We start from the raw sequence: 23,267 nt of genomic DNA, 5'->3' as shown, positions 1-23,267 counted from the left end.
AGCAGAATGAACCGCCAACTTATCCAGCACATGTTTTACGCAGGGGATGCCCTTCCAGCGGCAACCCATCACTGGGAAAACTACGGTCAGTTTAGTTTATTTAATTCATCTATGTGTTTGGACTGTGGGGGAAACCGGTACGCTGGCCAGCTGGAACTCGAACCAGCAATCTTCTTGCTGTGAGGCGACAGTGCTAACCACTCAGCCACCGTGTTTGCCCTTGGAAATGAATGCCATAATTAAATTAAGTTACAACAAGACTGTGAAAAATGCTGGGTTTCACACAATCAATTTGTGTTGGGACAACATAAAGGAGTTAAGTTAACACATCCGTTTTTACAAATTTAAGTTGATTGATCATAAAAAAATGAAGTTGCAAAAAACTCTCCAGAAATGTGTTGATTCAGATCATTTTACATAAATAGTTTGAGCGAAAAACAAGTGAGTGTGAGTGCACAGATGAGTGAGAAATACATTTCTGAGATGCTCACCTTGAGACTGTGTTTTCCCTGCAGGACTTGTGTTATTGGCTGTGAGGGAACAAAAAACAGGAGAAAAGTCAGAGAGAGGGAAAGAGAGAGAGAGAGAGAAAACAAGGATTGTGGTCAAATTATTTGCTGAAAGGAGGTTCTTGGCCCTCCAGAACTGCAGCCCTCTATATCTACTACATCTATTTTCCTGTAATTTTAGACTGGAGGATACCGGAAGACTGTGGATTCAGCTCAGGGTGAGAAACAGGCCGAATCGCAGCACAACTTTTGCACTAATCTCAATAATCAACATTGAATAATGGATCTGATCAACTGACAAGCAAGTCAATTTATAAATATTATAATAAAAATATACAGGTAAAAGTCTTATTTGTTTTTATTTGTTAAATTTAGTTGTTTTAAAGCCATTTTGAGGTCAATATTATTAGCCCCCTTAGGCAATATTAGTTTTGGATTGCATTAAAAAAAAAAGTGCATTAACTGCTATGCAAAGTTTTGACTGCCTAACGGTAACTTTACATCATCCACATCGTTATGCCAGCAGTCAATCACCTAAATTAGTCTAATATTAATAGTTAAATAAACACACACATTCGGTTACAGTGAAAACAGTATGTTTTTCTGCAGTAGCCTAAATAAATCCTAAACATTAAAAATGCTTTTAGATCAGCTGTATTTACACATAGCCTATGAATAGCCAATTAAAAAACAGCTTGTTTTAACATTGCAAGATGCCCCAAAACTAGACTAAAAACACAGTTAACTCCCAAAACACCGTTAAGTCATTCATGTGAATGCATTAATGGAAAATCATACACATGATCTGATAATTTAACTGCATTTTGCAACTCAAAGAGGGAATTTTCAGCTGCAGGAGCACAATAAATCAAGAAAGATTCCGACCTCTGTCAGAAAAGTCAAACATGTTGATTTTTTTTCCTAAAAATTTTATTCATTTTCCTACAAGCCATTGTACACTCTTTTAAAGGAAAAAAATCTTTATTTATTTGTTTTACAATTGTTGGTTTGTTTCATTTTACATTAAAAACGTAATGATAAAATAAAGTTGTTAATTCTGTTCGATTAAAGTTGAGTTTTTTTCCTAAAAAAAAAACACTACAAAATGTACCGATAAGAGAATCGTTAAAGTACTGAACCGATAAGTGGTATTGATAAAAATAGTAATACCGTTAAAACCTTAACGATACCCATCCCTACTCCTGATTCATTAATGCGGCGCCAATGTCTGCTAAAGATCAGATTAAAGTTCGAGCGTTTCATGCATAATATGCGATACGCATGTTAAGTTCGCAAAACGATCAACTTGCGCTGATTCATTCATCAGAAATGCAAATCAGTCGCTCTTGATGCTTCATCCACGTCTGGTGTGAATGCAGGATCTGTTAGCAATAAAAGTGTACTTTTGGAAAAGGTACCGCCCCAGGGACTGATTTTGTACCTTTATTTCTGAGTGAGTAAATATAATTTTAAAGCATTTTTTAAAAATCATTTTTTTATTGTAATGTGACATTTGTATATTTTGTTTTTATACATTATACTACAATTTGTATTATTACTTTTGTTATTTATTAGTGTATTTATTATTATTATTATTATTATTAGTTGTAAATAAAAAATATAAAAATATATGTACAATATTATAGTCAAACTGTACTTACAATAAAAAAATAAATAATTGTATTAAAAATTAAATTTCACTAATGAAGAGAAGTAAGTCTATAAAATAACAGAAAATGTGCTGCAGTTTATTACAAGGTGTTTGAAGCGTGATATACGACACCAACCCAGACAATATAGCACTGCAAACTATTACAAATGTTCTTAAAAGTCAAGGTTAAAAGTTGTTGGAGGAAATATTAAGGTCTCATAATGGATAAATAAATGAGGAAAAAATAAAAACTTGAATCACAAAATACGGTAAGCAGCTAATTTACGGATATTTTTTGCCTAGCACTCTTTGTTGTTTGTTCAGAAAGTGGTGTTTCTGACAAAAAAGGGGGAAAAAACTCCTCTTCCTTTTTTAGACACTGGTCACTTTGGCTGGAGGGTTTGTTTGTCCTCTGTTTTTGTGGACAGGGACAGTGCCTGTACAAACTATTGTATGTAATCATGAATTGATGGTGTATTATTTCAGCAGCTCACAAAGATGGTAGAAAATAGGCGTTTTTTCCAGAACATCCCATTTAGGTCAAGTCACAGGCGTCTCTGTTTATTAATGTAAAAAAAGTCTGTGATTTTGTCAGTAAAAAATAATCTTTGGTAAAAATCTATAGCCTGTTTAACAGTAAGTGTGCTTTATTTTTACGGTGAATAATCGTACATTGACTTTCCCACAATTGACTCTTTTTTTTTTTGCTATTTTGCTGACATTACTATGATTCTTAGGGCCCTATCATAATTGTTGGTTGCTAGTTTCAGCTTGGCGCAAGAGTTGTTTTGACGTTTTGCAGCACGCTGTTTAAATAGCAAAGGCATTTGTGCTTATATGTGCGCCCATAGGCGTTCTGGTCTAAAAAAGCAGGTGTGTTGAGGCGCATTGCTGGCGCGTTGCTATTTTGAGGAACCAAAATAGACTGTTCAATAGACCTGATCAAATCAGGTCTAAAGTCCAGCGCAGAGCGCGTTAGTTGTGTGCCTCGCTTATTGCTCAATACACACAAGATGTAGAGCAATACGCAAATATCTTTACAAATAAAAAAGAATTAAAGGAATAAAATATTACAGAAATTATTATTATTTTCTACATAAATATAAAAACCAAACTTTTATGCCTTCTTCATCTCGGAAGGCTTTTTCAGTTTATTCATGACAGTTTGCTTTTGTATAATGTTATTATTATTAGCAGTATTATTTATTATATCCATATTTATATTTGTTTTATTAAAAACAAGCTTAGATTTGGCTTAGAATTTAGACCATTTGGGGCAGAGCATGTGTATTTGGAAATAACTCAGGTTTTTGAGCACATTTCAATATTATTGTTCATTTATTCGTTTGCTGGAAATTAGAACTGAATTTAGAAATAGTTTTGAAACAAATCTTTGCGCTTAACAAACGAAATTAAATATGTAGGCTAATGGATGTCTGCGTATAACACGTTTCCTTATCCACGAGAGTGAAAGTGAGAGTAAATAATGAGGCTCATCTCTCATTCTCGTGCTGCAGATGCTCTGTTTTAGTTTTCTCTCTAGTGAAGCGTTCAGTTTTTACACTTACAAAATCCACTATGTAAATAGGAAATGCACCATGGCGCGACGCAGCTGACTCTTAAAAGGAATGGGAGATTAGACTCTGATTGGTTTATTCCCAAAGCACTCCTATAACTCCTTAAGAGAATAAGCTCAACCCCGTTAGACCATGCGCCATGGCGCAGAGTGGATTTTTCTATCTTTAAAGTAGCAAAAGTGGATTCAGACACGCCCTTAATGCTTTTGCGCACTGCGCTTTGAACTTTGTGCCTGGATCGTAAAAATAGAGCCCTTAAAGTTACAGTCAAACTCGAAATTATTCATACCTGAAATCAAAATCTGACTTAAAGTTACTTTTATTCAATTAGTAAGTTTGTTTTTGACCAGAAATGACACAGGGTTCTCTCAAAAAATAATAAGACGGTGTACAAAAGGCATCATAGTTTACATTTCAGCAAAAAAAAAAAGAAAAAAGTCAGGTGTATAAATAATTTTGCGCTTGACTGTATGTTTATAAATAATGTTTATCTCACTGCTTTATTTTTAGATGTTAGTACTTAAAAAGCATTGGTTTATGATAAAGAAGTGTATGAAATATGGTAATTTATTGTGAAATGTTGACATTTCTTTTATATTCCTACCATATTTTTAAAGGCAACCACAGCTGCCGTTTTTTACCGTAAATTTTACAGTATGTAACTGAAGAGAGAGTGGCTCTAAGTTAATAATCATTGATGTATGTGCATTCATTCACGCATGCTGCACATCTGGCACTCTATTTTAATGATCTAGGTGCAAAGTCTAAAGCTATTGCTATTTTAAGGATGGATAAATCCACTTTGCGCCCTGCCGCATGGTCTAACAGGGTTGAGCTTATTCTCTTAATGAGTTCTGTTGGTGTTTTGAGTATAACCTGCATTAACGCAATCAGTCTCATCTCCAAACTCGCACACGCACGCGACGCAGCTGACTCTTAAAAGGAATGGGAGATTAGACTCTGATTGGTTTATTCTCAAAGCACACCTATAACTCCTTAAGAGAATAAGCTCAACCCCGTTAGACCATGCGCCATGGCGCAGAGTGGATTTTTCTATCTTTAAAGTAGCAAAAGTGGATTCAGACACGCCCTTAATGCTTTTGCGCCCTGCGCTTTGAACTTTGTGCCTGTATCGTAAAAATAGAGCCCTTAAAGTTACAGTCAAACTCGAAATTATTCATACCTGAAATCAAAATCTGACTTAAAGTTACTTTTATTCAATTAGTAAGTTTGTTTTTGACCAGAAATGACACAGGGTTCTCTCAAAAAATAATAAGACGGTGTACAAAAGGCTTCATAGTTTACATTTCAGCAAAAAAAATAAATAAATAAAAAAGTCAGGTGTATAAATAATTTTGCGCTTGACTGTATGTTTATAAATAATGTTTATCTCACTGCTTTATTTTTAGATTTTAGTACTTAAAAAGCATTGGTTTATGATAAAGAAGTGTATGAAATATGGTAATTTACTGTGAAATGTTGACATTTCTTTTATATTCCTACCATATTTTTAAAGGCAACCACAGCTGCCGTTTTTTACCGTAAATTTTACAGTATGTAACTGAAGAGAGAGTGGCTCTAAGTTAATAATCATTGATGTATGTGCATTCATTCACGCATGCTGCACATCTGGCACTCTATTTTAATGATCTAGGTGCAAAGTCTAAAGCTATTGCTATTTTAAGGATGGATAAATCCACTTTGCGCCCTGCCGCATGGTCTAACAGGGTTGAGCTTATTCTCTTAATGAGTTCTGTTGGTGTTTTGAGTATAACCTGCATTAACGCAATCAGTCTCATCTCCAAACTCTCTTTAAGTTGCGCCGCTCCATGGCACATTTGTTTTTTACATGGCAGACTTTGTAAGTGTAAAAGCTGAACGCTTCACTAGAGAGAAAACAGTTAAACAGAGCATCTGCAGCGCGAGGATAAAGAACGAGCCTCCTTCATTCAGTCTCTTTACTTTACTCTTTACTTTCACTCTTTACTTTACTCCTTTATTTTGGTGGAGTGAGGAAATGGTAGAAACTCACTCCCCTCAAGACATCCATTAGCCAGCATGTTTAATCTCATTTGGTAAGATTAGTGTAAAAACTATTTCTAAATTCAGTTCTAATCTGCAGAAAAGGAACAAATGCACAATAATAAAGAAGTGTGGTAAAAAAAAAAAAAAAAAAAAAGAGTTATTTCCAAACACATGTCCTGTTCTTATGCCCCATGTTAACCTATTTATTCATTAAAGAGCCTTTATTATGCTTTATAAAAGGTCATATAAATAGGTTATGCCCCATTTCCTGTTCTTATGTTCTTCATCCTGTGTGTATTAAGCAATGTGTAAGCATTTGGAACCTAACTAACATGCTCTGCTGGACTGGTCTATGTCAGTTACTCAAAATAGCAACGCACCAGCAATGCACCTTAACACACCTCCTGTATAGACCAGCACACCCATGAGTCCATAAAGTGGCGCAAATAGATTTGCTATTTAAACAACCTGAAGCAAAACGTGAAAATTAAAGTTGCGCTGGTCTGAAAATAGCAACAAATCACGACAAACGCGTCTTTCGTCTTATTGCACTGGGTGTATGATAGGGCTCCTGAACTTTAGTCTTCATATAAATAATAAAGCTGTATTTAATTTAAAAAATAGAATGTTACATTTAAATTCAAATTTTTAAACTTCAAACGGTCATACTGTTCTAAATTGTTTAAAATGTTGCTACAATGTTGCAGCAACTTTTAGATTGTCTTCAATTGCATGAGGTTAGATGACATCATTACTTCAGGGTGCAAGTGGTTTATATATTATTTTTAAATGCAAAAAAGGTTTATTTTATAAGGATACTTACTGGGGACTGATCTTCGTTTCAGCTTGTGATCTCCTGCACACAGAAAAGATGAAAAACTATTAAACAAAGCATCATCAAGCATGGAAATTGCACATTTTTTTTTTTTGTTGTTGAAGAATTTATACATTTACACATAACCTCCTTCATTTGCAATTTTTTAAACACTTGCATTAAACAATTAAGACATTAAATAATGAAGACATTAAAGAGCCCCTATTATGGATAACCCAGCCCTAAGTCAATCTGAAAGTGAACCTTGTTTAAAAATATAACATTTTTTGAGTCAGATTTGATTAAATCAAAGATGTCTAAACTCGTCCTGGAGGGTTGGTGTCCTGCTGAGTTTAGCTCCAACTTGCTTCAACACACCTGTAACAAAGTTTCTAGTATATCTACACTGAAAAAAATTATTCAGAGATGATTTGGATTTACTCCTTGGATTTTTTTTTACGTTAAGTGGCTGTAAACAATTTATTTGGGCTGAATTTAAACAAACAAATTGAGTTGAATTTTATTAAATTTAATTTGTTTGTTTAAATTCAACATAAATAAGTAGTTTACAACAGTTTTTCAGACATCAACTGAATCCCAAATGGCACACTATACACTATGCACTATGTACTTATGCACTTACACACTCAACAGGATAATATTTGTATGTAGTGGTGTCCCAATTGGAACACTAATGTTTTTTTACTAAGCGGAAATTCAAACCGTTTCTCTGATGATGTTTGACGGTTGCCAAATCAGTGAAATAAACGACCAAATTATCACATAATACCTGCCGTGAGTATTGCAGCATTCACCATCGGGAGGTGCTACACATAAGCAAACCTGTGGTTGTTGAGTGCGTGAAGTGTCCATCATTACACACTTCATTTTAGCGGCTAAATGAGTGCATCATCCGGGAAATTAAAGCGCACTTATTATTTTTAGAGTTTTCAGTGTAAACGCACTAGTTACACTATTTATACTACAAAATGGCGTAGAATAGTGCATAAGTATGCAATTTGGGACGCAGCTAATATTTTTTTCAGTGTAGTAAGAGCTTAATTACCTGGTTCAGGTGTGTTTGATTAGGGTTGGAGCTAAACTCTCCAGGACACCCCTGGTTTGAATAATTCGTTGTTCGTCCGGATCTTTTGCCTGTTTGTATTGACCCGAAACAATACCATATATGAAGCGCTGGATCTAGTAAAACGTAAACGCGCCTTCCCCTTTAAACGCTAGCAGAGAGCGTGTGTGTGTGTGGGACTGATCATGACTGAACATTAATGAATGAATGTTCTGGTGATTAATGCAATAATCTACTCTGCAACACGGGATTCGTCAGCCGTTTGTTAAAGGAAGGATCATTGATGTATAGGACTTTGTCAGAGCTTGACAGGAGCTTTATCAGTACATGGAGTTCATGGATCAGTTTCTTCCTCCATTTCACAAGTGTAAGTAAGTGTGGTTAAAATAGCTGCCCTTTTTGTTTTCTCTATCAAGCAAATGATGTATTTAATTGTGTTTTGTCACTTGTAATCACTTTGCACCGCTTGTTGTGTATCTGGTTAACTCTTTATATTCACATATCGTGCCTAAAGCCAAGAGTCACTTTCTTTATGAATTTAAATGCCTTTGTGAGCTCGCAATCATTTGCCACTTGTCCTTAGGCCACCATCAGCTGTTCTTACACGTGCTGTGCTTAAGTTCCAAAATAGTTCAGCTTTCGCCATTGTGTGGATTAATAATGAATGTGTGTCGTTGTTATTACTTAAAGTTAAAGAGTAGGTGCTGTTTAACTGCATTGCTTTAATGCACTCCTGCATTGGGCTCACACATATACTGTGCATGCACTCACAACAGTGTTGATAAGCCTTGCTGGGTGTTTCTCTCTGTCTTGCGCTGAACCCAGTTGACCAATTGCAATAGACTGGGTCATCGGACCAATCAGCGCAGGTTAGCATCATTCTAAAGAGGAGTTTGGGATCGCTGAATCAATCATATAAGAGTCGTTGGGATAATTAGGTAAAAATAAATGCAGATTATAAGACAGTTTTTGACCATGCATGCATATCAGCCCCATATGTTAGAGACGCCTAAAACCAAAATGTGACCCTTTATAATGCATAATAGGGGCTGTTTAATCTTTTAGTCAACGTGACTGCTTTAATGACTATAAAAGTTCCTTTGATTCAAAAACAAGTTTAAGCAGCCACAATGTTTTAGTGCGGATGTCCCAAGTATAGCAATACCAGTGATTTATGACCTTGTGAGGATGTTTTTTTGGTCCCGATAAAGAAAACAGCTCGTAAATCAATCAGAATTAAGAAAATGTAAAATAGGCCTCACGGTGGCGCAGTGGGTAGCATGATCGCCTCTAAGGCCCTGTTTACACTAATGCTTTTTAGTTTGAAAACGCATAAGTTTTGCTACGGTAACGCCATTCGTCCACATTACACGGAGTTTTCGAGCGCCGAAAACGGAGCGTTTTGGAAACGATGGAGAGGCTGTTTTCATTCTAAAACGCTGCTGCTCCGTCTCAGTGTGGATGAGGGAAAACAGAGACATATGAAAACGGAGGCGGGGCTGCTGAGATTTGCTAGCTGATTAGGGTTTTTGTGTCATTGCGTATCCTTCCCTTATTCGTCAAGCCCCTATCACATGACTATAACACATGGCTTTAACGCTACCGGAAGACAGCAGACCAGCCTTCACTGTAAACAACAACATGGGCACAGAAATGGGAGCGTTGTTTGCACTGTTGTCTGTTTTAGGCAGCATTGTGCATTTATTTATTTGTTACGTTTAGTAACAACTCGACCTCGTCGTCTGTCCACAAAAATACCTCTCTTGCTTTCTTTGCCATCGCGTTCATTGTTCAACCGGCGTTTGTTGACTAACAATAACCAAATGACAAGTGTGACACGTGCTTTCTGTTTATACTAGAACACGCATGCCCAGAGTGCGCCAATGGTCACGTGATATATGTTTTTGGTGGCGTAGTGTGGATGGACATATGTTCAGAAACGCTAGTTGAAACGCTAGTGTGGACGCGGATCGTTTTTGATCTAAAATGCCGTTTTAAAACTAAAACGCACCAGTGTAAACGGGGCCTAAATTAGATTAGCATTTCACTAAAGAGGGGTTTTGGAACTAATGAATCATTGAAGAATTTGTTGGGATAATTGGCTAAAATCAAATGCATATTATAAGACAATGAAAATGTTTTTTTTAACCTTGCATGCATATCAGCCTGTTGTTGGAGAGCCCCAAAACCAAAATATGACCTTTTATAATGCATAATAGGGGCTCTTTAATGAATAAATGGGTTAAATAAATATATTTAAAAATTATGTCTTATAGTGACATAGAGAGCACTGAATGAATTGTTTGAGGTACATGTAAATGCGATACTTGACATTGTTTACAAGCAATATTACTGGTTTAAACACTGATTGACTGATTACATGAGCAGACGTGTAAATACTACCTAAAAACCATACTTGAGTAAAAGTACAGATACCTTACAGTAAAAATTACTCCATTACAAGTTACAAGTCACCAATTCTAATAAGACTTGAGTAAAAGTATTAAAGTATTCGATTTTAAAAGTACTTAAGTATTTTACTCATAGTGAATTTAGGCTCAAAGAACACCAAGAAAGGTTTTATTTCCTAATATAGACATTAAATTTAACACCTCAATGTTTCAAAATGGCAGAACAAAATAGATAAACAAAAAAAATTATAATATAATTAAAGTCTCAAACTCAAATGTTCAAAAAAGGCACAATTAAACAAAAAGTAGTTAAACGTAGTAAAACAATTTAAAGCTGACTTTCATGTGATTCACCTCTCAAAGTTTTAATCTGAGTATTTTTTTAATTGATTTGGATGTTTTCTCTGTATTAAAATTAAACAAAGAGGATCAGTGTTATTTTTCAACTTGGTAAACTACATATAAATTCAATGAAAAATATATCACAAACTCACAGCTTAATGCACCTGATGCAAAATGTATAATTTCAGTGATACATTTATTCACGTTGCACAAAAAAAAAAAATTAAGCTAAAACCTATTCATATCATGTCGTAGTGGTTTTTGCCTTATCAGTAACTATATTAACTTTTGGTAACATAACGCTTACAAAACCATTGTAAAGTCAGACATAATGTGACTAAATTCACATTAATTTAACGGTAAATAGACTCTTACCTCAATGTGTTTTCTCAAATTTGATAATACATTCTTATAAGCACTTATTTTCGTGGTTCGTGGCAAACAAAGTAGACACTGCATCCTGTAAGAACCTTTCTGTATATCGGCAAATGAAAACTTTTCTTTCAGATAAGGCCATGGATGGTCATCAGTGCTGGTACAGCTTGATGTGCCGGCTTCGGCGTCATCAGTGGCTGCAGCCATGTTGCTAATTAAACACCTGGTATTAGGCAAGCTGCTAATTCACGAGATTTAGCGCTCATAAATAGCATACAGTACCTTCAGCACCCTGCAGATGGCGATATCGCCTCGTCCGCCCAACAAATGCCATGGTAGATAAAGATAACGACTTGTCACAATGTAACGAGTAACGGTAAGCGTCCGTTCAAATGTAGTGGAGTAAAGACGACATATATTCAATCAAAAATGTAGTCAAGTAGAGAGTAAAAGTTGCTTATAGTTTTAATACTCAGCACAAGTACAAAGTAGCCAAAAACATACTTAAGTAAAGTAACGAAGTACATTTACTTAAGCACTTTACACCACTGTACATGAAATGGAAGATGGTGATGTAACTACACTATAAATAAACTGCAGGCTTCCATACAATATCATCATGTTGTTCCAACACAAATCAATGAAGTTAACATTAAGTTGTCCCCACAAAAAATCCCCCAAGAATTCTGCTGATTCATTTATTCATTTTCCTTCGGCTTAGTGCCTTTATTTATAAGGGGTCGCCACAGCGGAATGAACCGCCAACTTATACAGCATAGCTTTTACGCAGTGGATGCCCTTCCAGCTGCAAACCAGCACTGGGAAACACCCATACACACTCTTTCTCACACAAACACACACTCATACACTACAGCCAATTTAGCTTATTCAGTTAACCATGTGTTTGGACTGTAGGGGAAACCGGAGCACACAGAGGAAACCCACGCCAATGTGATAGACTGTAAATGTAACTGTAAAATATAAAAGTTCAAGCAAAAATAGTGCACCCCAAATTATTTTTTTAAAATCTTTCTTATAGTTTTATATTTAAAAAGACCTCAATAATACTTGTGTTCCGTTACATAAACTGAAGTGTGTTGAGATGCCTGTAGAGGGCGCATTACACTAGCGCAATGAGGAAGTTATGTTCTGGTCAAAGGGCAAAGCTATTAAAGAAAGCGCCAGAACGCTGCAGATCCTAATCTGTGTGTCTTGCATCTTTCTTACAGGTATGTAAAATCGGTTTTATAACCCAATACTCATTTATATTGAAATCTAAGAGGTTCATAAACATCATACATGATGGTTGTGCAGTTAAGGGGATTGTTGAGTTCTAAAAATGAGTACTTTATGTGCAATTCAGTTTATGTAATTACAAGTTGAATAATAGTTTACAATGCATCATACTTTAGAAACATAATGTGTTAATGAAAGATGTTAAATAACTTTTACTGTATTTTCTGTATAATCTGGATAGATTTGTCAGGTTAAACTGGATATTGTGCTATACTGATGTTACTCACTGCAGTTAAAGGGGTAAAAGAGAAAACACAAAATGGTGGTAGTCTAAAAGGGTTAAACACATAGATATATAAACGAAGACTGTTGATTTTGATAAATTGTATATTTAATCAAATTTATGATGTTGTTGTACTCTAGTGATGCTGATTTTTCTTTGTACAACACCTCACCATGTCTAAAATATATGTGTATCATTAAGATAAATTTATGTGTAATGATGAAGGCATATGGTGGTGGTAAGACACAAAAGGTGTTGAATTGTACGCAGATGTTTATTGCTGCTTTAAAATGTATAAAGAGAAAATGTTAAGGTATTATGTTTATTGACTTCATGGATGAATAATTGTAATACTGTTATGTGAAATGTCCAGAAAGAATAACCTGTGAAGGAATACTGTTAATAGTTATTGACAAAAGGTTTTGCACTTGCTATTTATGTTGAAAAAAAGGAAAAAAGCTATTAAAGAAAGCGCCAGAACGCAGCAGATCCTAATCTGTGTGTCTTGCATCTTTCTCACAGTTACTGGCTCTCATACTTCACTGTCTGAGGCTGGTAACACCAACACTGGGAGAACATGCAAACTCCACACAGAAACACCAACTGACCCAGCCGGGACTTGAACAGCAACTTTTTTGCTGTGAGGTGACAGTACTTCTGGCCTCCCTGAATGAAAGACAATACACTGTAAATAATGCTGGGTTACACACAATTTCCTCAATCGATTAAGTTAATGTAATGGTTTTTAAGGGGAGACACCATCAAACAATTGAATTGTTTTCAAAAAACTATTTTAATAAAGTAGCATGAGCCGTGTTTTTGAGTGTAGTTTCCCTTTATTCAGTGTATCTACTGTATGTTACAGTCACATGGCGTAATTTGTTGGAAGCCATGCACAAACATTATCTGAGCTCTTTGTTGTGTGTATGCGTCACTGACGGTCATTTGTAGGATGTCACGGATCTCTCAGTTGTGTTATTTACAGTAGAGGAGCTGTCTATAATACTCTGACACACATACACAGACTCTCAAGTGTCCATGTCCTCATTAGACCTTTAGTTCATCTGTCTTTTCAAAGGTTTTATGTGTAAAGGGAATCTCCCGCTGCAGGCTTTACATCCTCACAGGACAATAGGAAATGAAAACAGACTGCTTTGTTCCACAGGTATCCATTAAACCCGCAGGCTGTAGTCTTTGATTTTGATTATTATTGCGTATAAAGGAGACAGTTAAAGATGGTTACTTAATACTGTATATTATAGTGGTGTACTAGTTAAAATGTATGGTTTGGTGACTGAAAGGTTGAAAGTTTGGTCATTAGTGAGCATTGAAGGACTTGTGATTAGATGTTTAGAGTATTGGGTCCACTCTTATTTATTTAAAGAGATAGTTCACCTAAAACTCATCATTCTGTTATCATTCACTCACTGTTTACTGTTTGAGTTTCAAGAGTTCCCACTTAGATATGCTTAGCATTTATAGGCCCGTGAGAAACGAATGACTCAGACTCGATAGAGGACTCGAGAGATGAACAGATCAATTCTTTTTCCGGCAGGGCCGGAGTGGGACTGCTTTTCAGCCCTGGAGTTTCAAGCCTCAGACCGGCCCACCTCAGTTTACGACTGACTATATTAAAATAAGGACATTTCCATTTCAGTTTATAATAACAATGTCACGTCTTTTTTAAGAAAACAGCTGCTTTAGAACTTCAAATGTTCAACAACTCTAACAGTATTATATGTCTTAACAATAAAAATGAGAAAAAAAAAAAAATACATACTCAGATGAGAATCAAACCCCGATCGCCAGCGTCGAAATTTAACGTGCTAACCACTGGACCACAGCAGTTGTAGTTAAATACCAATAATTTACCAATAAGAGCTGCGGTAAAATAATGAATAAGAAGACTGGTCAAATAAATAAATTAATTTAAAAAGTGTGACTGCTGAGAGCAACAGATTCTGAAGCTAGGGACACCGGCCCTCGCGGCCAAAAAACGGACCGGCCCACCTGGAATTCTCCCGGTCCTCCCGATTAGCCAATCCGGGCCTGTTTTCCGGCACTAAACACATATGATTGGCCCGTGAGAAACAAATGACTCAGACTCGATAGAGGACTCGAGAGATGAACAGATCAATTCTTTTTCCGGCACTAAACACATATGATTGGCCCGTGAGAAACGAATGACTCAGACTCGATAGAGGACTCGAGAGATGAACGGATCAATTCTTTATTGGGCTCTAAACTTTCTGTCTTCTGCCTTTCCGCAATGAACAACTCAAAAGACTTGAAATGAACGATATCACCTGCACAAATGTGCGCACGCGCGGATGAACGAATCACTCCCTGAGAGGACTCGTAGTTGTCTCGTAGGACTCCTCTTGAAATTAGTTTGTGAAACTTCATTTAATTCATACGTTTAATTTCAGTCAGCTTTTAACAATAACACAAACAAACAAAAGGTTACATTAAATTTGAATTGACAAAAACCAAATCAAAGCTTACCACGGGCCAAATTTGGCCCTAGTTTGGGCACCTCTGGACTAGACCTTTCTTGAGTGCTGCTTTTGTACCAAATCATAATTACAATCACCTGTTGACATCACCTGCTTCACATCACATCATTATTTAACCATTTAATTCCTTCATGTTGCGCCTACGAAATTGCCCATGTGGAGCTCAGCATTTTTCCTACAGTATATCTAGAAAGCTGCATACATGCTCACTCACCGGATGGCAGAATATTGTTGATGGCGATGAGGAACAGTGATGCCAGCAGGCAGGTGAGGATCCAGGTAGCAGATTTCCAGCATCTGCGCAAAGCGTCTGACACACGCTGAGCTTTCATGGCAGAAGAAACACACCTGAATGCCTACAGCACAGAAAAACACCTTCAGTAAGTCGTAATCAGCATGCAAACACTCTCTTTTTGGCATTCAGTCTGCTGTTTATACTCTGCTACAGTTGTCTGACTGCTCATTATACTACAATATATCCATAAATTGGCAGTTTTACATATTTTGTGATTCATGGTTTTCATTTGTCCTGTTTATTTATGCTTTTGAGTTGCATTATGGGAGCTTGATATTTCTTCCAACAACTTTAAACTTTGAAAAAGTGACTTTTAATGCCATTTTTAATAGTTTAAGGTGATAAAGTGAAATCGAAATCAATGTGTGCAAGTGGATGGCCTTGTTTCTAGTACTTTGAGTGTAACTAAGGGTGTTCCACAGGGTTCAGTATTGGGCCACTTCTTTTTACTAGATATATAAATAATATTGATCAAAATATCAAAAATGCCAATTTTCATTATTATGCGGATGATACAGTTATATACACGGCTGCATCTACACCTAATCTGGCCCTTTCTCAATTGCAGATTGCTTTCGATGTACTACACTGAAAAAAGTGTTGCATGCAGAACTGTTGCAAACAATTTATTTGTGTTGAATTTAAACAAACAAATTAAGTTTAATAATGTTCAACCTAATTTGTTTGTTTAAATTCAGCCCAAATAAATTGTTTACAGCCACTTAAAATAAAAAAATTTAGTTAATCCAATGAATCATCTTTGAATATTTTTTTTCAGTGTAGTACAAAATCTAGCTGAGTTAAAATTGGTTTTAAATGCCAATAAAACTAAACTTATGTTATTTTCAAATTCAAAACAAGCCAAGCAAAAACTAGGTCCTGTTACTGCTACTCATGGTGCAGAGATTGAATTGGTGTCCCAGTACAAATATCTTGGAATTTTAATTGATGATACACTTTCTTTTAGTACTCACATTCAGCAATTGGTGACAATTAAAAGCGATTTCAGGCTTCTATTTTAGAATTAAGAACTGCCTTTCTTTTGGTGCTAATAAGAAGCTGGTTGAGGCAACATTCATGTCGACATTGGACTACGATGATGTAATCTATATGCATGCTTCGTCTCAATGTCTGAATGCATTGGATACTGTTTACCATGGCGCACTAAGATTTATAACTAATTTTAGTCCCTTACTCATCATTAGCCCCTTTCACACAGTGATACCGGTAAATATCTGGAAAATTTCCGGAAAGACTTTACCGGTATATTGAAAAAAGCGCTGTTCACACAGGCGAGGACGTTACGGAATTTTTCCGGAAAAGAGCATTCACACATCCATTCCAAAATACTGGTAAATTCTGACATCATTCACCACAAATGATCTTTAAACGGCTGCGCTTGTATTTGCAAACATTTGACTAAATTACAAACTCTGTGGATGATCAATATTGTGAACAACTTTGATGAAAACATATGGAGGATCACTTTCGCATTTCGAGATGTTCATGATATGTGTGTGTGTGCTGGCGCTCACAGGCTGTTTCATAGGCACACGCAAAGCTTGAAGGTAAACAAACAACGGCTTATCATAAGCATCTCATCGATGATTATTTACACAGTTGGCATTAAGAAGAACATATAAACGTGATCTGACTAACTTCTAGCAGCTAAATGTGTCAGGAAAAATATTCAAAGGCTTTTATTCTCACAAACCGCGCGGACGTGAATGCGTCTGACTGTTGTGATTGGCTAAAGCAGACGTCTCACGTCAGCATGTTCTAGACGTGCACGCGCTTATTACGGGAATCTTCCTTCTGCGTTCACACAGCGCAGCATTCCGGCAAATTACCGGTAATGTTACAACTTCTCTTTCCGGAAAATAGCCAGAACGAATTTACCGGCATTTTCAAAAAGGACCTGTTCACACATACAACCTTTCCGGAAAATTGCCGGCAATTTTCCGGAAAGGTCTGTATGTGTGAAAGTGGCTCAAGCAATTTTCATATTCTTGTTTACAAATCTATACTGGGATTACTCCCATCATATCTCCAGAATTACATTTGTAGCCTGTTCTTAACTATGGTCTTCGGTCACAGGATATTTATTTACTCTCTGTCTCTAAAGTGCGGACTGAGATGGGGAAAAAAGGCTTTTAAGTACGCAGCACCTTTTGCTTGGAATAATCTGCAAACACAGTTGCAGTTCGAAGACTTGATTTCACTACATGCTTTTAAAAAGACTATAAAAGTTTTAGAAGTTAATACACAGGTTTGTAGATGTTTTGAATAGTTGTCAGTGTGATTCATGTTAACTTTAAACTGTTTTTTTGTTTGTTTTCTGTTGGACTCATGTGACTTGTGTACTGCCTAATCTTGGCCATGCAGGACGCTCTTGTAAAAGAGATTTTTAATCTCAATGTGTCTATCCTGGTACAATAAAGGTTATAATATTAATAATATATTTTCTAGGTTGGTGTTGTATATTACACTACAAAACCTTTGTAATAAATTGCCAGCACATTTTCTGTTATTTAAAGACTTATTTGTTATGCGTTGTATTATTTAAAACCACTAGAATGTCAATAAAAGTCACTTTGTTAAACCGTAGAGTTGAATTTTCACCATTAAAAGTGGACAGAGCAGAGATCAACATCCCATCATGCAATTAACAACCACAAATAAACAGAAAACGCACACAATACAGAACTGTTCATCACCAGATATCTGCTTATATTTCCTCTTTAGTTGTCTGACTGCTTGTTACAGTAACTAGGCTACTACTGAATCTGCTTATCAGCGATTGGATGGTTTCGCCCTCATGGTACGGTATGTTATAAAACACACACAACTTCAACAGCATCAACAACAACAAATGTTCAGCCTGCAGGTCAGACATGTATTGATACGAGAGCAGATCGATGCATGTGCCAGCGGTTAATGAGCTCCAGAGATTCAGTCTAAATTGATTACAGGTTAATGAGGGGTGTATTTCTGCACGTGAACGATATTTCTGGATGATGTCAGATTGATTTGCAGTTGCCAGTTTTGGAGCCTGGTGTAAAGTTGACCCATTTCTCCGGACCACCATGTGCAAACATAAACACAATGACTCGCTCTCTCTTTCTCACACACACACACGCAAGCTAATAGTGCATGGCATCAATAGATATAGCTTAAACAACAGATCATGGTGCTAGCACTACAAAAAGGCTCAATTCCTAATAAATGCATGAACTGACATCTACCAGGCTGTATATATGTGTATATATATATATATATATATATATATATATATATATATATATATATATATATATATATACATACATACATACATACATACATACATACATACACACATATATATATATATATATATATATATATATATATATATATATATATATATATATATATACCCTAATTAAATGGGAATAGTTGGAGAAATTAACGTTCTGTTTGTGGCACATTAGTATATGTGAGGGGGCAAACTTTTTAATATAAGTGGTGACCATGGTGGCCATTTTGAAGTCGGCCATCTTGGATCCAACTTTTTTTTTTTTTTCAATAGTAATAGGGTCATGTGACACATCAAACTGATTTGGAATTTCACAAGAAAAACAATGGTGTGCTTGGTTTTAATGTTACTTTATTATATCCGTAGTTATATGTGCTGTACATATTGTGTTTTCACACCATAGACAGTTGCCTTCAGATGACCCCAAAGATAAAAGTCTGAGGGGGTCAGATCGGGAGACCTTGGGGCCATTCAACTGGCCCACGATGAGCAATCTACTTTTCAGGAAACTGTTCATCTAGGAATGCTCCAACCTGACACCCATAATGTGGTGGTGCACCATCTTGCTGGAAAAACTCAGGGAACGTGCCAGCTTCAGTGCATAAAGAGGAAAACACATCATCATGGAGCAATGTCAAATATCCAGTGGCCTTGAGGTTTCTGTTGATGAAGAATATCTTCATTGTCTGCGGTGTGAAGAAACAAGATGTGCAGCACCTGAAACTACGGATACTGGAAGCATGTGCTGGCATTTCTCCTGTGGTGTTGCTGTCAGTGTGTGAAGAGTGGGAGAAGAGGGCTGCATTGACAATCCAACACAATGGGCAGCACATTGAACACATTTCATAAGTGGTCATAAACTTGTAAATAACTCATGAAAGAATAAAGTAAACCAAGCACACCTTTGCTTTTCTTGTGAAATTCTCAATAGGTTTGATGTGTCAAATGACCCTCTTCCTATTGATAAAAACAAAAGTTGGATCCAGGATGGCCGACTTCAAAATGGCCAGCATGGTCACCACCCATCTTGAAAAGTTTGCCCCCTCACATATATTAATGTGCCACAAACAGGACATTAATATTAAACCAAAATAGTTTAAAATAATAGCAGTACATTTTGGCTAACCAGAATAATCCAGGTTCTTAGTATATTTTTTTTATTGATGCATGGTAAACAAGTTACCAGTAGGTGCAGTGGATTCTCAGAAACAAACAAGACCCAGCATTCATGATATGCACACTCTTGAGGCTGTGCAATAGGGTATATGCCGAAGCATGCTAACAGGACTTTTAATTTGCCATTAAATTGGGTTTAGCGCTACCCGTCAACTGTATGCCAATGCAAAAACCTGCGCATTTAAGGTCAGTTTTCTTTAAAAATTAGCGATCTCCGCTGGCTGAGTGATATCCAATGTAAAGTGGGTCTCAGATTGTAGAAGAAGCACTGCATTAAATTACATTTTTTTCCCACCATGTCTTTATAATATGAGCCTTTATTTTACCCAGGTATATTCAATGGAGCTTCTGTGCTATCCTGCCGATTCTGACGGGCGCGTGCGAGTAAACAGCTTTTTTTGTCTCAGTTTACGCTAACTAAATGAATGCCAAAGTTTATTTAACTGAATGTGTTTTATTGACATTACAACATCGATGCTGTAAAAGGAACAGTATAAATTGGAAAAAAATTCACAGTAACAGGTCACCGGAGGTTTATCAGTATGGGAAAAACACTAGCTCGGCTGCCTCGGCATATACCCTATTGGGCAATTAGTTGAAAGGGGTGTTTAAAAAAAAAATAGCAGTGTCTGTGTTGGCTCTACAAACTCAAAACTGTTTTGGACAAACATTTCTGTTTCTAGGATTTAGCAATCCTGTGAATTATTAAACTAATATTTCAAGAGTTCACATGGGTGTATGTGTGATGGCCAGATTGGGTAGCAATTAGTGGCGTAGCGGACGGGCCTGCAGGGTACGCACCGCGGGGGGGCCCCGCGTGATTAGGGGGCCCTACGTCGTCAAGATTTTCAATAATTGAAAATCCGGCAACCGCAATAATCAAACTCTTGGGAACAACTGTGGTCGGAATCAAAGTTCACAGGTCTGTGTTCTCTGAACTCCTCTCAAGCGGTGGACTACTTCATTCTGATTGGTTGCCGCCGAACCGCGTCATATCATAGCTCATACCTTAAAGTTGACTTGATTTCAACTTTTCTCTACACTCACACTGGAGAAGACGCGCTGCGCTGTTTCTCGCCGCCGGTTCTCATTGAAAATGAATGACTTCTGGCTACTTTGACGCTCTCACCGCTTTCGGTTTGTGATCGCTCCTTAGTTTGTGAAAGCTTCTTCGCGCTGTCGCTGCACCCCGCCCTCCTTTCCCGCTCCTTAGCTTGTGAAGGCTTCCCCGCGTTGTCGCTCCACCCCGCCCCCTTTCCCTCTCCTTAGTTTGTGATCGCTCCTCAGTTTGTGAAGGCTTCCCCGTGTTGTCGCTCCACCCAGCCTCCCTTCCCCTCTCCTTAATTTGTGATGGCTTCCCCACGTTGTCCCCCCCTCCCATCATCAGGGGGCCCTGCCAGTGATCCCTGCAGGGGGCCTCTGCATTTTGCGCTACGCCACTGGTAGCAATACATGAACAATGGAAAATTAAGACCTGTTCAAAAAATATTTAAGACCTTTAACACAACATTTCAGTAAATTTAAGACTTTTTTTAAGGCCTAAAATTTGGATTTTGAGATTTAGGACATTATAAGACTTTTTAAGACCACGTGGGCACCTTGTAAAAAAGTGCAAAAAATGATTAGCTGTTCTGCTAAAATGATCTCCAATGCCTTAAAGTGGAGTGCAAAACCAGAGACACGTGGAGGAAAATGCAAGACAACCATAAAAATGCATCGAATAATAACCAGAATAGCAAAGGCTCAGCCAATGATTAGCTCCAGGACAATCAAAGACGGTCACTTTGCTTTCAGGAGCTTTGATGTGGAGGCTGAAGTATGAGAGGATCGCTAGCCTGCTGGAGAATTGTCCCTCTCCTGTGGTTTGTAATGTAACGGGCAGCACAAATATCTTGATAGCTCAGGCTGTTGATGTTGATCATCCACTCTGCAGATCTCTCGCATACCACATACTGAATGTAACCCCAAACCATGATTTCTCCTTTACCAAACTTGACTGATTTCTGTGAGAATCGTGGCTCCATGCTGGTTCCAGTAGGTCTTCTGCAGTATTGGTGATGATTGGGATGCAGCTCAACAGATCAAATCAACCTTCTGCCACTTTTCCAAATGATCAACTTGAAGTCAAGTTATTAATTGTGCTCTTACAACTCTGATCCACGACAAGACTTTTGTCAGGTGGTGTGGATTTATATTTCGTTTTACGTAGTTTCTGCTAATATTGTTATTATCAACATATAATCTACATCAAATAAAATTATATTAAATATACATATATATTTATATTTAATTATATATATATATATATATATATATATATATATATATATATATATATATATATATAAAAGATCATATTTAAATGTAATAATACGTTGCATTCATAAAAACATCTTGCTGACAAATTTAGTAGTTTAAAAGATATTGGCAAAGTTTAAAGACTTCAGATGACAATTAAATGAAGTTTAATTTATTAAACTAATTTCGAGAGGAGTATGCGCTCCATGAGTAGGGCCAGACGGAATCTGCGGACGTTTTTTGCTATTTCTGCGGAGAATTTTGGTAAAAATCTGCGGATTTCTGTGGAATTATTTTGGGAGTATCCAGCGAAGTGTCATAACTAAAACCTTAATATATGAAATAAAAAGTAATAAATTACTTAATAAAAACTGAATAAATTCAGATTTACACATTTACTCAAATAAATAAACAGAATTAATGATGGGTTAAAAATCTGCAGAAATCTGCGGAATTCTGCGGAAAATCTGTGAAAAATCTGCGGAAATCTGCGCCCGCAGATTCCGTGTGGGCCTACTCATGATTAACCCAGCTGGCTCATATTAGCTAATCACGATCCTCCAATCAAGGGTCCCAAGTTCTTATATATATATATATATATATATATATATATATATATATATATATATATATATATATATATATATATATATATATATATATCCTCCTTTTCCTTTACAACTATCTTCACCTTAAGGAAACCCCCCTCCTCCCCCTTCTTCCACCTTTATCCAAAATAGGTGGCTCGGCGGCCCAGCAACCAGCAGGAATTCCAATGGCTCTGGCTCCTTACTTGAGCTTCTGGTATCTCTGCGTGGAGCTGGCACGCTTCCCTCGGGTTTCAGTTTTCTCCCAAAGCCTAAATATGCTCTGCATTATAGACCACTTAAACCCAAGTCTCTTTTACTAGTCGTCTCGCTCTCAGGAAGTTCACCTTGGCCTTAGCTGCGGGGGAGTTTGAGATCGCCCTGAGCCAGGCCCGGATTGGCTAATCGGGAGGACCGGGAGAATTTCCGGTGGGCCGTTCCGTTTTTTGGCCGCGAGGGCCGGTGTCCCTAGCTCCAGAATCTGTTGCTCTCAGCAGTCACATTTTTAAATTAATGTATTTATTTACTTGACCACAGCCTTCTTATTCATTATTTTACCGCAGCTTCGCTCTTTATCTATTTTCTTGCAGCCTCGTGAGCAAAATGCAGCCTGCAGGTTAATGATAATATAACTCAGATGAGACGCCTCTCACTGTACAGCTGTTGTGGTTGAGTGTTTAGCACGTTAGGTTAGGACGCCACTGAACCGGGTTTGATCCTTGTCTAAGTAATTTTTTTTTTTTTCATTTTTATTGTTAAGACATATAATACTGTTAGGGTTGTTGAACAT

The 23,267-nt window shown here is 36.9% G+C and overlaps 1 protein-coding gene and 1 long non-coding RNA gene across 4 annotated transcripts in view; both read right to left on the bottom strand.

Annotated features, from left to right (window-relative positions):
- The window catches only part of LOC147843792 (uncharacterized), a 1,319,745-nt gene that overhangs the window by 799,624 nt on the left and 496,854 nt on the right, over window positions 1-23,267 (bottom strand). The window lies entirely within an intron of this gene.
- ssc4d (scavenger receptor cysteine rich family member with 4 domains) overlaps window positions 1-23,267 on the bottom strand; it is a 63,517-nt gene that overhangs the window by 34,727 nt on the left and 5,523 nt on the right. For 2 of the 3 annotated variants that reach the window (XM_087253209.1, XM_087253211.1), the window contains exons 2-4: window positions 15,038-15,179; window positions 6,586-6,618; window positions 492-530 (exon numbers count right to left, since the gene is read on the bottom strand). In XM_087253209.1, the coding sequence (XP_087109335.1) occupies window positions 492-530; window positions 6,586-6,618; window positions 15,038-15,155 (190 nt within the window). In that variant the 5' untranslated portion in view covers window positions 15,156-15,179. Of the gene's footprint in view, window positions 1-491; window positions 531-6,585; window positions 6,619-10,788; window positions 10,978-15,037; window positions 15,180-23,267 lie in introns of those variants that run through there. The other variant, XM_087253210.1, reaches the window with a different exon arrangement.

The sequence above is a fragment of the Danio rerio genome, chromosome 5 (assembly GCF_052040795.2).
Source record: "Danio rerio strain M-AB ecotype USA chromosome 5, GRCz13ab, whole genome shotgun sequence".
Lineage (NCBI taxonomy): Eukaryota > Metazoa > Chordata > Actinopteri > Cypriniformes > Danionidae > Danio > Danio rerio.
Note: the sequence above shows the minus strand (reverse complement) of the source record. Positions and strands in the feature narration are given on the sequence as shown.